The 18556-nt window shown below is 44.2% G+C and overlaps 1 protein-coding gene across 3 annotated transcripts in view; it reads left to right on the top strand.

Moving 5' to 3' along the window:
- LOC121004958 (serine protease FAM111A-like) overlaps positions 1 to 12420 on the top strand; it is a 214713-nt gene extending 202293 nt beyond the window's left edge. For 2 of the 3 annotated variants that reach the window (XM_040437433.1, XM_040437423.1), the window contains 2 exons: positions 9164 to 10989; positions 11926 to 12420. In XM_040437433.1, coding sequence (XP_040293367.1) covers positions 9164 to 10930 — 1767 coding nt within the window. In that variant the 3' untranslated portion in view covers positions 10931 to 10989; positions 11926 to 12420. The remainder of the gene's footprint in view (positions 1 to 9163; positions 10990 to 11925) is intronic. The other variant, XM_040437441.1, reaches the window with a different exon arrangement.
- The last annotated feature ends 6136 nt before the right edge of the window (positions 12421 to 18556 follow it).

Here is an 18556-nt window from a genome sequence, read left to right as displayed (position 1 = left end):
CGTCCCCATCACCATGGGAACGCCTCTGTGTTAGAATATACTGTCGGAAATGAGGTTTCACGATCTCACTCATATCCGACAGTATATTCTAACATAGAGGCGTTCCCATGGTGATGGGGACGCTTCAAGTTAAAATATACCATCGGATTGGAGAAAACTCCGATCTGATGGTATAAAAGGGACTCCAGACTTTACATTGAAAGTCAATGGGGACGGATCCGTTTGAAATGGCACCATATTGTGTCAACGTCAAACGGATCCGTCCCCATTGACTTGCATTGTAATTCAGGACGGATCCGTTTGGCTCCGCACGGCCAGGCGGACACCAAAACGACTTTTTTTTCATGTCCGTGGATCCTCCAAAAATCAAGGAAGACCCACGGACGAAAAAACGGTCACGGATCACGGGAAAACGGAACCCTGTTTTGCGGACCGCAAAAAAATACGGTCGTGTGCATGAGGCCTGAGAGCAATATTACGAATATTCTAAGACTAAGTTAGAGCAATATTAAGAAATTTCGTAAAATACACATATTAGCCTAGCCATAGTCATAGGAACGTTGCCTTTATACAGGAAAAAAAAAAAAAAAATCGTATGATTAAATTAATCGGACGATTTTTATTTATTTTTTCTTTCCTGTATAAGGCAAAGTTCCTATGACTATGGCTAGGCTATGTGTATTTTACGAAATTTCTTAATATTGCTCTAACTTCGTCTTTTAGAATATTCGTAATATTCTAAAAGACGGAGTTAGAGCAATATTACGAATATTCTAAAAGACGGAGTTAGAGCAATATTAAGAAATTTCGTAAAATACACATATTCGCCTAGCCATAGTCATAGGAACGTTGCCTTATACAGGAAAAAAAATATAAAAAATAAATAAATAAATAAAAAATCGTACGATTTAAAAAATCGTACGATTAATTTAATCGCATATTATTCGCGAAAAAATAAAATATTTCAGAATATTCGATTTCGACGAAAATAATACGAATATTCATTCGAATATTCGCGAAATCGAATATGGCACCTCCCGCTCATCACTAACTCTCACATTTAGCCTTTGGCGCTCACTCAACCAGGTCCATCTCTACTTCCTGGGCAGAGAGAGCAGACGCATCCCTAGAACAGATTTGTAGGGCCGCTATTCTAGTCTTCTCTCAAGGGTGCTGTCATGGGCGTAAGGGAAATTTAAGATTACACTCACCGGTAATCACTTTTCCATGAGCCCATGACAGCACTCGGTACTTATTCCCTCCCTTAAAAAAAAAAATATATATATATATATATATATACATATACACTCACCTAAAGAAATTATTAGGAACACCTGTTCTATTTCTCATTAATGCGATTATCTAGTCAACCAATCACATGGCAGTTGCTTCAATGCATGTAGGGTTGTGGTCCTGGTCAAGACAATCTCCTGAACTCCAAACTGAATGTCAGAATGGGAAAGAAAGGTGATTTAAGCAATTTTGAGCGTGGCATGGTTGTTGGTGCCAGACGGGCCGGTCTGAGTATTTCACAATCTGCTCAGTTACTGGGATTTTCACGCACAACCATTTCTAGGATTACAAAGAATGGTGTGAAAAGGGAAAAACATCCAGTATGCGGCAGTCCTGTGGGCAAAAATGCCTTGTTGATGCTAGAGGTCAGAGGAGAATGGGCCGACTGATTCAAGCTGATAGAAGAGCAACGTTGACTGAAATAACCACTCGTTACAACCGAGGTATGCAGCAAAGCATTTGTGAAGCCACAACCCGCACAACCTTGAGGCGGATGGGCTACAACAGCAGAAGACCCCACCGGGTACCACTCATCTCCACTACAAATAGGAAAAAGAGGCTACAATTTGCACAAGCTCACCAAAATTGGACTGTTGAAGACTGGAAAAATGGTTTCTTGAACATGACAATGAGTTCACTGTACTAAAATGGCCCCCTACAGTCACCAGATCTCAACCCAATAGAGCATCTTTGGGATGTGGTGAAACGGGAGCTTCGTGCCCTGGATGTGCATCCCTCAAATCTCCATCAACTGCAAGATGCTATCCTATCAATATGGGCCAACATTTCTAAAGAATGCTATCAGCACCTTGTTGAATCAATGCAACGTAGAATTAAGGCAGTTCTGAAGGCAAAAGGGGGTTCAACACCGTATTAGTATGGTGTTCCTAATAATTCTTTAGGTGAGTGTGTGTGTGTGTGTGTATATATATATATATATATATATATATATATACTGTATATATAAATAATAATAATATACAAAAAAACTTTTTTTTATATATTAGAAGATTATTAGTTGTGTTTTAGGACATGTTCTCGCAAATAACTGGTGGTATAGATGCTGAGTCCCTCCTTAAGAAGCTTTCCACAAAAGTTCCTGTTTCCTGTCCAGGATGGAGGCGGTCTCTCAAGGGTGCTGTCGTGGGCTTATGGAAAAGTAATTACCGGTGAGTGTTATCTTACATTTCTGCACAAACTGTCAGAAACCATCTCAGGGAAGCTCATCTGCATGCTCGTTGTCCTCATCGGGATCTGGACCTGACTGCAGTTCGTCGCCGTAACCGACTTGAGTGGGCAAATGCTCACAGTCGATGGCGTCTGGCACGTTGAAGAGGCGTTCTGTTCACGGATGAGTCACGGTTTTCACTGTTCAGGGCAGATGGCAGAAAGCGTGTGTGGCGTCGTGTGGGTGAGCGGTTTGCTGACGTCAACGTTGTGGATTGAGTGGCCCATGGTGGCGGTGGGGTTATGGTATGGGAAGGCGTATTTTATGGACAACGAACACAGGTCCATTTTATTGATGGCCTTTTTAATACACAGAGATACCGTGACGAGATTCTGAGGCCCATTGTTGTGCCATTCATCCACAACCAACACCTCATGTTGCAGCATGATAATGCACGGCCCCATATTGCAAGAGTCTGTAAACAATTCCGGGAAGCTGAAAGCATCCCTGTTCTTGCATGACCAGCATACTCACCGGACATGTCACCCATTGAGCATGTTTGGGATGCTCTGGATAGGCGTATACGACAGTTCCTGACAATATTCAGAAACTTCGCACAGCTATTGAAGAGGAGTGGATCGACATTCCACAGGACACAATCAACAACCTGATTAACTCTATGCGATGGAGATGTGTTGCAGTCCGTGAGGCAAATGGTGGCCACACCAGATACTGACTGGTTTTCTGACTTCCCCCCAGTAAGGCAAAACTGTGCACATTTCAGAGTGGTCTTTTATTGTGGGCAGTCTAAGGCACATCTGTGCAATATTCATGCTGTCTAATCAGCACCTTGATATGCCACACCTGTGAGGTGGGATGGATTATCTCGGCAAAGGAGAAGTGCTCACTAACACAGATTTAGACAGATTTGTGAACAATATTTGAGAGTAATGGGTCTTTTGTGTATGTAGAAAATGTTTCAGATCTCTGAGTTCAGCTCATGCAAAATGGGAGCAAAACTGAAAGTGTTGCGTTTATATTTTTGCTCAGTGTATTTTTTTATTTTTAAAAACTATTTTTTGAAATCTTTTTCTTTGTAAGGCATCGGGGATGTCACCGCAGCGTGGTGGGGCGATAGAGTTAGAGAGGGAGCCCCCTCCCTTTGCATACCCCGCACCTACCTCGGTCAGCGTTGACCGTGGCATCTGAAGAGTTAATCCACCGGCACCAGCGTTTTCAGTGATGCTGGCGGATACAGCAGCCGCAGATACGTGCTGCTGATCGAGTGGGCACAGCTCCTGCACCTAACAGATCAGGACACATACATGTATGTGAGGATGTGGCAAAAGACCACATGCCCCACGTACATGTATGTGAGAAAGCATGAAGGGGTTAATAGAGTTTACCCTGCTAACAAATGCCCTTCAAAAGCCCTTAAAGGGGGTTTCCGGTTACACACACAGAAAACAAAAAAAACATCAAAATTCAACCTTCCTGCATTAAATGTCAGATAATGAAGTTCTGAGTTTATTTTGACTCCTCCAACATAACTGTAATCTGTGACCTGCACCATTCTGGCGCAGAACTCAAGGCGAATCTCTGAAGCATCAAGTCTTTACCTCTCTTTTCCCTCCCAGCTTGAACGTCACAGATTCAAGCATGCTTAAAGGGGTTGTCTCACTTCAGCAAATGGCATTTATCATGTTGAGAAAGTGAATACAAGGCACTTACTAATGCATTGGGATTGTCCATATTGTCTCCTTTACTTGCTGGATTAATTTTTCCATCACACTATACACTGCTAGTTTTGATAGTTACGACCACCCTGCAATCCATCAGTAGTCGTCATCCTTTTTCTGGCACCCCCCCCCCCCATACTTAAAAAAATTGTGCCACCTCACAGTAGCATTGCTCTCTAATGCCCTCTTTTTCTCCCTCATAGTAGTAATGCCCACTGTGCCCCCTTCACAGTAGTTATGCCCTCTCTGTGCCCCCTTCACAGTAGTAATGCATTCTGAGCCCCCTTCACAGTGGTAATGCCCAATGTGCCCCCTTCATAGTAGTAATATCCACTGTGCCCCCTTCACAGTAGTAATGCTCACTCTGTGCCCCATAACAATTATGCCCCTTCACAGGAGTAATGCCCTCCGTGCCCCCTTAACAGCAGTAATGCCCTCTCTGTGCACCCTTTACAGAAGTAATGCCCATTGTTCCCCCTTCACAGTAGTAATGCATTCTGAGCCCCCTTCACAGTAGTAATGCCCATTGTGCCCCCTTCATAGTAGGAATGTCCATTGTGCCCCCTTCATAAAAGTAATACCCACTGTGCCTCCTTTACAGTGGTAAAGCCCTCTGTGCTCCCTTCATAGTAGTGAAGCCCTCTATGCCCCCTTCATAGTAGTAAAGCCCTCTGTGCCCCCTTTGTAGCAGTAATGCCCTCTGTGCCCCCTTTGTAGCAGTAATGCCCTCTGTGCCCCCTTTATAGTAGTAATGCCCTCTGTGCCTCCTTTATAGTAGTAATCCACTATCGTCCTCTGGTCATGTTTTGACCAACAATCCAGCTGTACTCTAATGGTTAACTAGCTCCTCAACATCGTCTCAGGTGACAACAGATACACATAGCCAGGAATCGGTGGGTTCCTCTGACACCACACTTAGTTGGCATGGCCCAGGAACAACCTCTGTGCCCTTGCCTGTCCTGCAACTGCATTTTTTACTGTTCCCTCTGCTCAGGAAGTAATGCATGCTGCCAGCTCCGCTCAGGAAGCAATGCATGCTGCCAGTTCTGCTCCGCTTTTCAGTGAGGACGAGCTTAGTGAGGACAGACCAGCACATACTTGGAGGAGAGGTTCACTGTGTCCCCCCTTAGGCGTGCAACTGGCGATGACGACAGTCGAGTGGAAAAAGGTGTTGTGAGCGGTAAGGGATATGGCCCTTAGACTGGTGAGGGTGACATAAGTGACGAACAGACATTAGTGGATGAGAATGTAGCACATCATACGTGGGAGCCAGGTAAAGAGGGAGCATCATCATCATCAGGGGGTGAGGGTGGCAGCAGTCCCATGAGACAGCAGCAGGGTGGCAGCGTGCCAATGAGCCAGCAGGGTGGAAGCATTGGGAAATCGGGAGCCAAATGCATCCAAGATAGACTGTCTGCTAGTTAGGAGCCTACCTGTCAGGAAACAACTAGTGGTGCACAGATTCATAAAGGCAGCGGCAGGCAGTTAGCACTGAGTGGTGGGGGTAAAATGCTATACTTGCCAGTGTGGGAATTTTTTACCAAGTCGCTGGAAGACATTAGCGTGGCAGTATGCAGGATATGTGGGCAGAAGGGGAAATGCAGTCAGGGTGCTAATGTTTGCACTACAGCCCTGCATCAACACATGGAGTCTCACCATAAAGTGGCCTGGGAAAACCGTGGCACTAATGTAGTGGTACAGCCTGACGCAGCAACCGCTGTATCTCCCAGCGACCTGCACACCTTCTCCAGCAGTCAGGGCTCCTCAACCTCAGCAGAAGGAAGTTGTCGTTCTTTCCCATCGTTCTGTGTTTCGCCAGAAATCAATCACCGAGGCAATTGCAAAGAGACAACAGTATGTGTGCACTTATCCAACGGTGCAGAAGCTGAACGTGCTCCTGGCCAAATTGCTGGTACTACAGTCTCTCCCTTTCCATGTGGTGGACTCTGCTCCTTTCAGAGAACTAATGGCTTGTGCTGAGCCAAGGTGGAGACTCCCAAGCCATCATTACTTCTCCAAAAAGGCTGTACCAACCCTACACACGTATGTTGAACAGAAGGTGGGCCGGTCCTTGAGTCTGTCGGTGTCTGGCACAGTTCATGGCAGCACTAAAGCGTGGAGTTGTAACTATGGTTATGGACAATATATGTCCTTTACAGCCCACTGGGTAAATGTGATTCCAGCCCAGGCACACCAGCAACTTGGCCAGGTGATGGAAATGCTGCCTCCACATTGTAATCGTTTGATTTCGGCCACAATGTCCTCCTCTGCTTCCACTGTAGGTACAGTTCAGAGCAGTCCTCCAACATACCACCTATGCAAAGCACGACAATGGTTCTGCGCCTGGTCAGCCTGGGAGAACGGAGTCACACTGGGGAGGAACTGCTCCACATCATCAACCAAGAAATCGAATCCTGAAGATATGAACCGTGGACACCGATAATGGGATGAACATTCTGTCTGTGCTGCATCAGGGAGGGCTGACCCATGCGCCCTGTCTCAAATCTCGTTGTCACCAGGTTCCTCAAGTCTTCCACTTGAACCGCAAGAACTGTTAAAAATGTAAAGGAAACTGTGCATGCACTTCAGCCACTCTTACCGTGCAAACCATGCCCTCCTTGAGCTGCAAATGCAGAATGGTGTTCCCCTACATCTTCTCATATGAAATGTTTCCACACATTGGAACTCCACCCTCCACATCTTGGACCTACTGTATGAGCAGAGGAAACCCGTGACTAATTTCTTGATGATGCAGATGGACAGGACTACTCCCCAGTGTAAGGGCTCATGCACACGACAGTATTTTGCGTTCAGTATACTGGTCGTTTTTTTAGTTCAGTATCCGGTACATATACTGAACCATTCATTTCAATGGTTCAGCAAAAAAAACTGAAGTGTCTCCGTGTGCATTCCGGTTCCAGATTTCCGTACCGTGAAAAGATAGAACATGTCCTATTCTTGTCGCAAATCACGGTGCTTGGCTCCATTCAAGTCAATGGGTCCGCAAAAAAAAACGGAGCACATATGGAAATGCATCCGTATGTCTTCCGTATCCATTCCGTTTTTGCAGAACCATGTATTGAAAATGTTATGCCCAGCCCAATTTTCTCTATGTAATTACTGTATACTGTATATGGCATACGGAAAAACGGAAAGGAAACGGAAACACAACGGAAACAAAAATGGAACAACGGATCTGTAAAAAACGGACCTCAAAACACTGAAAAAGCCATACGGTCGTGTGCATGAGCCCTTACTTTGATATTAGACAGTGGCAGCTCATGCGTGACACCTGCAGTTTGCTCATGCCCTTTAAGAAGGTCACTTGCCAGGTCAACAGGATGAATGATGTCATTCCACTCCTTCACGTCCTAAAGGTCATGCTTTCGCACCGTATACGGAGCCATTCATTTCAATGGGTCCACAAAAAAATGGAAGTAACTCCGTATACATTCAGTTTCTGTATGTCTGTATATCCGTCCGCAAATAAATAGAACATGTCCTATTATTGTCCGCATTATGGACAAGAATAGGACTGTTCTATTAGGGGCCAGCTGTTCCGTTCCACAAAATACGGAATGCACACGGACGCCATCCTTATTTTTTGTGGATCCGTATTTTGCGGCCTGCAAAATACATACGGTTTCCTTAATGTGTAATCATTAGGTATCATCAATTGATCTGCACCTGTTCTGTGGGTTTGACCTGTACCGCACATCAGTTTCACTACCAGAAAGGACTAACTATGCATGTTGCTGCACTGCACAGTGATGTACACCAGGATACATTCTCCCTAAAGTTTAACTGCAGGCCGGGATAGACCTGATTTAACGTGCTTTGTGACAAATTAATTTGGATCGAAGCAAATTTTTTGAAAAAATTTGGCGAAGTGATCAAATTAAATATTTTAAAACTTCGCTCATCTCTAGTCACCAGCCATATCTTCTGTCAAAAGCTGTAGCAGTTACAGGGAAAGAGCTTTAGCAGAAAGGACACTCCTCTTGAGAAAAGAAATGCCTTTTGATAAAAGACACGCCCCTGAGCTTCCAGCCTGAAATAAATCTAGCAGAACAATTGGATCAATGAATAGAAAGATCTCTAGAACCATGTGAGGTAAAGGGCTGGTTCTAGCTTTGTTAGAAAGTGATTGTCATGTACTATATGAGGTCTGTTTTTTTTTTTTACACCAATCATGGCATAATCGCTTTAAAGAAAAATAAATAAAAAACTACACACAACTGGAACCTGAAGAATTTATATATCAGATTATTTAGAATGAAACATAAATGATATGAAAATAAAAATGATTAACAAAAAAAATTTTTGTAGACTTCTGCAGCCAAAAATAATAACATTATAAATTATAAATTGCACCCTAATTTATATGTACCCGAAAACAACACAAAAAATAAATAAAAACAATAGCATTTCTCGCACATAACACAAGGCCTCAGATGGCTACATCAATGAAAAAGAAAAGGTATGGCTGCTGAAATGCAGAGTGGCAAAAATGAAAAAGTTTTGCCTGTCATTAAGGCATTTAATACATGGCTTATTGGGCTATACTAACCCAGAAACCCCTTTTAAGTCCTGGAGAAAACCTATATTTAAACATCAGAAGGTTGTGCTCTAGTGGTATAGTTGTTAGAATCAGTTGTTAGGTTGAAAATACATGTAGTTTGAGGTCCAGTTTTTTGAGCCAAAGCCAGAAGTGGGTCCAGTAGGAGAAGTAGATGTCCTACGTGAATATTTCCCATTCCTTTTAAATCCATTCCTTGCTTTGGCTCAAAAACAGCACTAAAAAGGACCACAAAAACTGATTCCAGCCTTACAACACAAGTGATATACTGCAATGTCAACAGAAAAACATAATACACTTTTCTGATACTGATAATGGCTGCTGAAAATAACAATAATATAATTTTGTGTTTGATTTAAGAGAACTTCCCCTTTTTTGTTTTAGAAAGTGAAAACTGAATCTACAGCTACGGAAAAGAAAGAATCCATCTGTGTGTCCTACATATGGGAAAATGAAGGCATTGTGCGTGACACTACAGATTTAGATACACCTATTATTGAATTTGCCAAAGCTAATCCTTCACCAGCTAAAAAGTCCGGCTACCTCTTTATCTGTGCCCGGAATGTTAATGCAATAGTCAACCCCTGGGTACCATGTGGAGCACTGCAAGAAAGTGAGGTACTGGAGTTAAAAGTCAAGAAAATGACACCATCCAGTGAACAAAATATTGATAATATTATGGCCCCTGAAAAGTATAAATACCCTGTATTTCCTGATAGTATCTTTTTAAAGGTAAGTTATCAAGGAAGGACAGGGGGGGGGAAACCTGTGAAAATATTACATAAAATGCAGTACTACGGTAAACACAAACATATGGCTGTCTTAGGCTATCCAGGTGAGACGATACATCAGGCTCTTCAAAATGATAAAAGGTTTGCCATAACTGGTCAGTTCAGTCTTGAAGACTCATCTTGCACAAGACATAAAAGTCATGTGTTATTGTCTGACCTTACTCCTAACGACAAATACACCATTGTCGTGGAAAATTGTTTACCACGGAAAACCTTGGCAAACAAAGATGTACAAAATAATGAGGGTAGCACATCTTCTGTACCTAATACATCAGCTCCCCAGTCTGAACCATATACGATCCCTTGTCACCAACCTAAAGCAGTCTCCTCACGTGTCAGCTCCAAGTTTTCATCTGAGTTTAAAAAATTTGCCAAAATCATTGGAGAAGAGCAACTGAAGTCTGAGCTTGAAGAGAACTTCAGATATAATGTTGTGTACAAGGATCCAATGATGGCTACAACCTTCCAACTACTGAACAAACACTTAGACAATGTAGCATTACTTACGTATAATGTTGGGCATGAGATTAAATCAGGGACCCTCTTCCTTCTCACAGCGGAGCTTGGTATTACCTGTTACCATGTAGTGGAACTGCTCATTGAGTCACATGCGGTTAGTAATGTCAAAGTTATATTCAATTATGAAAGTGAAGAAAAAGAAGCCAATAACAGATACAAAAAAGTTGAATGGCATAATAAAGAGCTTGACTGCGCTTTTGTGCGTGTTAAAATATCCGAAGCTCCTCCAGGCTTGCTAAATTACATAGCTCCTCCACCACAAGATGGCGCTGTGACTATAATTGGTTACCCTCAAGGAAAGCCAAAACAAATCGATCTTCAGTGTTCAGTGATTAATTATCATAAGCGTGCAGAATCTATTGCTGGCACACTATTGTCTGACAGGTCCTATATTCATGTACTGACAAAATACAGTTTTATGTATATGTCTGATAAAACCTTAATGACCTATGATTCCTGTTTGTATGAGGGGTCGTCAGGCTCCCCAGTTTTCAATAATTGTGGGGAACTTGTGGCAGTGCACACAGGGGGGTATCTCGCTGACACTTCTCTAAAAAAGAAGAGTGTGATAGAGTATGGGCGAAGTGCTGTTGACATTGTTATCCATGGGGCCATTCACTTACAAGAGGTAGGTGACCTTTTTAGGAAACTTGTTAAAGAAAAAGAAAATCTGCACAGGTATTTGCAACCCGGTGAGCATCCAGATAAGATGCAGCCTATTATCAGACAGCTTTTGCAGCAGTGGAAAAAAAGTGACAGTCAAATAGAGCAGAATCCTGGAGTCAACACTAGTGATAATTTAAATGATGTGTCTGATTCTGAAATGGACACCTCAACATGAATGAAGCCTCTCACACTTGGTACTGCAATTAGTTATCCAGCAGCACATTGTCTAATTAGGCCCCTTTCACGCGGGCGAGAATTCCGCGCGGATGCGATGCGTGAGTTGAACGCATTGCACCCGCACTGAATACCGACCCATTCATTTCTATGGGGCTGTTCACATGAGCGGTGATTTTCACGCATCACTTGTGCGTTGCGTGAAAATCGCAGCATGCTCTATATTCTGCGTTTTTCACGGCCCCATAGAAGTGAATGGGGTTGCGTGAAAATCGCAAGCATCCGCAAGCAAGTGCGGATGCGGTGCGATTTTCACGCATGGTTGCTAGGTGACAGTCTATTCACTGTATTATTTTCCCTTATAACATGGTTATAAGGGAAAATAATAGCATTCTGAATACAGAATACTTAGTAGGTGATCAATTGAGGGTTAAAAAAAAATAAAAAAATTAACTCACCTTCTCCTCTTGTTCGCGTAGTTCCCGATCTCTTCTTTACTTCTTAAAAGATGAACTATCGGCTAGGACCTGTGGTGACGTCAGATCACATGCTCCAATCACATGGTCCATCACCACGGTGATGGACCATGTGATTGGAGCATGTGATCTGACGTCACCAAAGGTCCTTTAGCCCACAGCTCATCATTAAAGAAGAGACCGGGAACTACGCGAACAAGAGGAGAAGGTGAGTTAATTTTTATATATTTTTTTAACCCTCAATTGATCACCTTTTTAAACCCTCAATTGATCTGTTTTCAGAATGCTATTATTTCCCCTTATAACCATGTTATAAGGGAAAATAATAACATCTACACAACACCTAACCCAAGCCTGAATTTCTGTGAAGAAGTTCGGGTTTGGGTACCAAACATGCGTGATTTTTCTCACGCGAGTGCAAAACGTATTACAATGTTTTGCACTCGCGAGGAAAAATCGTGGGTGTTCCCGCAACGCACCCGCACATTTTCCCGCAACGCCCGTGTGAAAGAGGCCTTAGTCTTACATGCCAACCTGATCATTGTGCAACCATATTACAAGTTTAATCACCATTTACTATATATAGCACTTTCTCCCTGTCTCTCTCTATAAATGATCATGTAGGCATAGATAGTACCGCTTTTCTTTTCTGTTTTATCATAAGAATAGTATCAACTAGCAAAATTATAGTTACCCCAACACACACGAAAAGGGTTCAATGCTTACAAAAAATTATAAAAAGAGACAGAATAAAATGACATAAAACAAGCAAAACAGTTATAAAATAAACGTAAGAAAAACACAAAAAAAACTAACTTGCAAACCATAGTCCTACTAAATCCTTTAGGGTATGAGGAAATATGGAAACACACTCAGATCTTGGCTGATCCCCGCATGTGTAATACTGTTCATATGGTCAGCTTAGATTTTCACCTGCCCTGACATTACAATATAAATACTTGACAATGAGATGCAAATAAAATGTTCAAAATATACCGCGGCACTCTCTTTTCTTAATCAATTCAGTATTTATTCACCAATTCTTAGTGACGTTTCGACCAGTGTGGTCTTTCTCAAGCGGCTTGAGAAAGACCACACTGGTAGAAACGTCGCTAAGAATTGATGAATAAATACTGAATTGATGAAGAAAAGAGAGTGCCGCGGTATATTTTAAACATTTTATTTGCTGTGACGGGGTATTTACGGACTGTTGTGCTGTTGCACTTTTCTTTTTTTCTGACAATGAGATGCAATATATATATATATATTTTTTTTCTGTGGGCTGCTCAATTTCCCCGCTGTGAGCCCTGTTCTGGTTTCCCGACCTGTATGTCACTCCATACCATCGGTACAGGGTGGAGGAGACTGCCCTGTTTCTCAATGGGCGTCTCCTTCTCCCTGGCTGTAGCGCGGTCCAATCGCAGCAGAGAGCGTCACAGCGATTGGCCAACTCACTGCCAGGGAGAAGGAGACGCTCTGTAAAAAACATGTCCATCTGCTCCTCCCTGTACCAATGGTATGGATTTACATACAGATATCACATCTCATCAATATGCCCCACACTGCCAGCTATTTATACTGTAAAGGTCCTCTTTAAACAAAGCAAGCATATGCAAAATCACATTTCTGCTCTGTACTGGAAGGTGACCTGTTATAATGCTGGTGAAGGTTTATTTTTTTATTGTATTTCTGCTATTCTTATTCTACAATAAACAATGAATTTTCTTCACATATCTTCCTGGTCACTGTATGTTCTATGTTTGCGTCAGAAGAAACAGCAAAATCAAAGAGAGAGGATGAGAAAATATTTATTGAAAAGTGAGGGCAAGATTTGTAATTATTTTATTACACTCATCATCTCTGACCCAAGGATATCTATATATATATATATATAAAGGACGTATAATTATGTATGTTCCGCGATCACTCAAAAACGCAACCATCAATTTGAACAAAACTTGGTATACACATCCCTTGCTATCTGGAAAAAAATCTTGTGGGGGTCACAACTCTCTAGGATGTACCGTTCCTGAGATAGTCCCAAAAAATTTACCTGCATTCCCCAATACAAGCCTGCAAGTCTTTCTCTTCATATCCCAACTGCCATACACACGGTCACATGTCCCTAATCAGCCAATAGAAGCTTGCAGGCCCTTAGCCTCCACATACACACAGTTTTACTCCAGGTTTCCATAACAACCCAGCCATTTTTCTTCACTGCTGTAGGTCAGCTTTAGGCTAGGGTTACACGACGACATGTGTCGCGCGACAATAAGTCTCAGGACACATAGAGCACAACCTGCACTGCTAAATGTGTCGCGCGACATTGATGTCACGGGACAATTTTTATAATGATAGTCTATGGTGTTGCACTGCGACATATGACATGCTGCGACTGTGACGCGACAGTCACAGAAAAATCCATCTTGGATGGATTTTTTGCGACTGTCGTGTCGCAGTCACAGCATGTCACATGTCGCAATGCAACACCATAGACCAGGGGTACTCAAGTACTTTTTGTAAAGGTCCACATACCTGAGTCTGCTGTAGGATGAAGGCCAGAGCTCCAAAACATAAAAATCCACACCTCCATACCTCCAAGCCCACCTAATCTCCTTTCTGCTGACCAAACAGTAAGAATGTCCTTTCAGTGCCCCCTAAAAATAATGATTTCCCTTTAATGGCCCTTAGACAGTATGATATCCCTTTAGTGCTCCACAGTGTACGATACCCATAAGTGCACCCTCACAGCAGGGTGATCCCTTGGTGCCCCCACACATTATTATGCTACTTAGTGCCCCTGACACATTGCGATGCCTCCTTAGTTCCTCCCCACAGAGTATGAATACCCTAAGTGCCCCCTCACAGTACTAATGCCCTATCTGTGCCCCTTCACAGTTGTAATGCCCTCTTTGTGCCATCTTCACAGTAATAATGCCTATTGTGCCCTCTTTACAGTATTAATCCCCATTGTGCCCCCTTCACAGTAATAAACCCCATTGTGCCCTCTTTATATTAATAATCCCATTGTCCCTCTTTCACAGTAATAATGCCCCTCAATAGTTGTAATGCCCATTGTACCCCTTCACAGTATTAATGCCCATTGTGCCTCCTTAATAGTAATAATGCCCATTGTGCCCCCTTAATAGTAGTAATGCTCATTGTGCCCCCTTCACAGTAATAATGCCCATTGTGCCCCATTCACAGTGATAATGCCCTCTGTGCCCCCTCCGTAGTAGAAATCCCCATTGTGCCCCCTTAATAGTAGTAATGCCCTCTGTACTAGTAATGCCCATTGTGCCCCCTTTACAGTAATAATGCCCATTGTGCCCCTTCACAGTAATAATGCCCTCTGTGCCCCCTTCATAGTAGTAATGCCCCCTGTGCACTGTGCCCCCTCCATAGTAGAAATGCCAATTATGCCCCCTCCATAGTAGAAATGCCCATTGTGCCCCCTTCACATTGGCAATGACCATTGTGCCCCATTCATAGTAGAAATGCCCATTGTGCCCCCTGCAGAGTAGAAAATCCCATTGTGCCCCCTCCAGAGTAGAAATGCCCAGTGTGCCCCCTTCACATTAGCAATGCCCATTGTGCCCCCTCCAGAGTAGAAATGCCCATTGTGCCCCCTTCACATTAGCAATGCCCATTGTGCCCCCTCGAGAGTAGAAATGTTCATTGTGCCCCCTCCAGAGTAGAAATGCCCATTTTTCCCCCCTTCACATTAGCAATACCCATTGTGCCCCCTCAAGAGTAGAAATGTTCATTGTGCCCCCTCCAGAGTAGAAATGCCAATTGTGCCCCCTCTTTGTTAAAAAACAAAACAAAAACACAGTAACTACTCACCTTGTCCCGCTCCTGAAGCTCACAGTCCTCTCTTCCCTGCAGGCACAGATCGCTCTGCAGCACTATGTAGGCGGGACACGACGACATGTGTCGCGCAACATTTTGTCTCAACATTTTTTATAATGATAGTCTATGGCAGGGGTACTCCACTGTTAGACCGCGGCCCGAATCCAGACCGCAGTTGTCAGCTGTCCGGACTCCTGCATGCAGTGCTGTGCTAAGGGTATCGGCTCTCATAGGGTGCCAGAGCCTAGAAGCAATGAGCTCTTCCATCAATACAGATGGAAGCGCTCATTGCTGGAGCGCAGGGAGCTGGGTCCTGTCACTCACCACTCAGCTCCCCGCACTCCTCCCCTCCTTCAGGCCGGCGGTGCACAGAATGGTGAAGCAGGAAGACTTCTCCCCACTCCACCATTCAGCCTGCAGACACAGATCGCGCTACCGGCCTGTGTGGGCGGACACTGCAGCCTGGAAATCTGCATAAGCTCCGCCCACACAGTGCTGCAGAGCGATCTGTGTCTGTAGGGGAGAGAGGACTGCGAGCTTCAGGAACGGGACAAGGTGAGTAGTTACTGTGTTTTTTATTTATTTAACAGAAGGCATTTCTACCATGGTGGGGGCACAGAGGGTATTTCTACCATGGATGGGGCACAGAGGGCAAAATTACTACAAAGGGGCACAGAGGGCATTATTGCTACTACAAAGGGGGCACAGAGGGCATTATTACTACTACAAAGGGGGCACAGAGGACATTATTACTAAGAAGGGGGCAGAGAGGGCATTACTACTACAAAGGGGGCACACACTTCTACACACTTCCAAAATAAAGTGGGGCGAATAGATGACGGATGATCGGGACTTCCATGATCTTCCCAGGAGCTGCTTTTGGAAGCCGAGGTTCATTTCTGAGACATCTGTGGGAGAGTCCAAAGACCATTTCCATCTCCGTGCATCACAGGATGTCCTCCTGTGTTAGGAAAAATTGCATTTTTATTATAAAATTTATTAAAAATTGTATTCCTAAATGTATTAAATATAATAAGGATGCCCTCCTTTCCATTCCATGATGACTGGGAACCCCTGAGGCAGAGACTGGGCCCTGGTTGGTTTGAATCGTGATTAAATTCGCAACTCTTCCGGGCTCCAAGCAATCTTTGTCTTCTTCTCATTGTCTGTCGCTAGTAGAGGCCTAAGCATGCCAGGCAGGTTCCCCCAGAAGTATCTTGCTGGATGAGCAGCCAATATCGCATTTGCATCAATCTTGACAGGATTTGGCTCCATGTGGAGAGTAATTTTTTTTTTGGAATGCTTTCTCCATCGCAACACCACGCCGTTGAATAAACAGAAGACTGGCTGATTCTCTCCTGTCTTATGCAACATTTAATTTTTATTATTAAATTTAATAAATATTTTAACATTAATTTTATTAAACCACAAGGAATGAGAGAAAGAACGTAACCGGCACTGCTACATGTGCATGCGTAGTCACTGGAGCGCTTTGGACACTTGGATCCCGAACCTTCACGGTGGTGCTCTATCGGTGATATAGTGATTATGATAATAGCATGAGAAAGAAAGCACCGCGGCACTCACCACTGGTCACAAAGTTGCTGTTTGCAGTTTATTTCTCAATACACATCGTGGACGCGGACAGAACACAGGTGAATGAATAGGCTACAGCTGTTTCGTGCTGTGTTGCGCTTTGTCAAGCCTCCTGTAACGTGGAGGACGAGGGGGCAAGATATACCCTCATCTCATGCACGCCACTGGTTACAATTAAAGTGATATAAAAAACATGTGTGTTAAAACCAATCAGATTAAGACATCTAAGTCATTCTTGTCATTTAACCCTAGAGGGCCCATGGCTTGCGTTTTAATTATCCATGCAGCTTCTCGCTGCAGGAGAATGCGTTTTCTGTCCCCCCCTCTCATGGGGGTGTGGACCACTTCAATGCCCGCACATTTCAAAATTTCACTGTTCCCTGCATGTTCATTATTTGTGGTCGTGGCAACCAAGAACGCACCCAGTCCTACCTAGAATACCCTACCACTAAGCGGTTAGAGTTGTGCCGCAACCGCGCCGTAGTAGGGACGCCTGAAAGAGGGCATCCCCTCTGGGAGTAATAGGTGGTAAGGGTGGGTGGGGAAACTCTGCGACGTCGTACGATGTGGGAGGGGCGCTGGCCGTTGAAGTAGGCAGCCAAGCCCCTCCCACAAATACAGGCCAATGAATCGGCCTTACACTTATTGGTCGTGGCAACCAAGAACGCACCCAGTCCTACCTAGAATACCCTACCACTAAGTGGTTAGAGTTGTGCCGCAACCGCGCCGTAGTAGGGACGCCTGAAAGAGGGCAAAAGACATACTGATTAGCAGGAGTAATTTATTACAACATAATCACAAAACCAGACTTTGGAAAGCCATTGACATCTCAGTTTTGGGGTGAGGTATGTAACGGCTAAAACACGTGGAGCGCCAACGCCCTAACTTCTGGATGACATGCGCTGGTACCTGATTTTTGGGGGCCGTGGATGCAGCACCTATGCGGAATGAATGTCCCGAGATCGTAGCTGGGTGGCCGCCCAAACTGGCCACTAGGGAGAGTACGTGGGACACGAACTGATGGGTAGTGAGTGGTACCACCCCAAAGGGCAATAGTGGACTATCTGGCCCGAACCCAGCTAATGCTGACTGTAACTGACGGAAAACTGTGACGGGGCACCATTGATGAGACGTGGGGAAATAGGACACCGGAACTGGGGGGCCCGTCTGCGAGGTCTTGGATGTCCTCAGTAGTAGCACGTAACCCTCGGCGTTTTGGACCAACTGGCCGACTGTGAGAAACCTGCCACTACCAGGAGAACAAGTAAACTCCCCAGGTCTCAAGAAGCCATAGAAGGCTAAATAAACAGCGGATTTAAGCACCAGGCTAGGTAAAACCCCGAAAGGGTTCCTATCCAGGATGTCGGATAGTTTACGGAAAAGGAGCCCAGTAACAGCTTGTCTACGCACTTGGCCTTCGGGCCCACATCTGCTCAAACCCCTTTAACATGGCTTTGACAGCATGCATGGAGAACACCGATTCCCGTTCAGGATGACTGACAGAGAGGAAATGCTGCACTCCCGACAAGTATGATTTCACCGTGTTGTGGGACAGCTTGAGCTCCGAGTGGCAGTAGCCAATGAAAGCAAGGATATACTCCACGAAACTGGACTCTCCCTGAGGACATTCCCCCTGAAACCTGCCAAACGCCCTCCACCCGGTGTTATATGCCCTGGTCGTGTTTGGTGAAAGGGACTTGGCT

Source organism: Bufo bufo, chromosome 1 (genome assembly GCF_905171765.1).
Source record: "Bufo bufo chromosome 1, aBufBuf1.1, whole genome shotgun sequence".
Classification (NCBI taxonomy): domain Eukaryota; kingdom Metazoa; phylum Chordata; class Amphibia; order Anura; family Bufonidae; genus Bufo; species Bufo bufo.
Note: the sequence above shows the minus strand (reverse complement) of the source record. Positions and strands in the feature narration are given on the sequence as shown.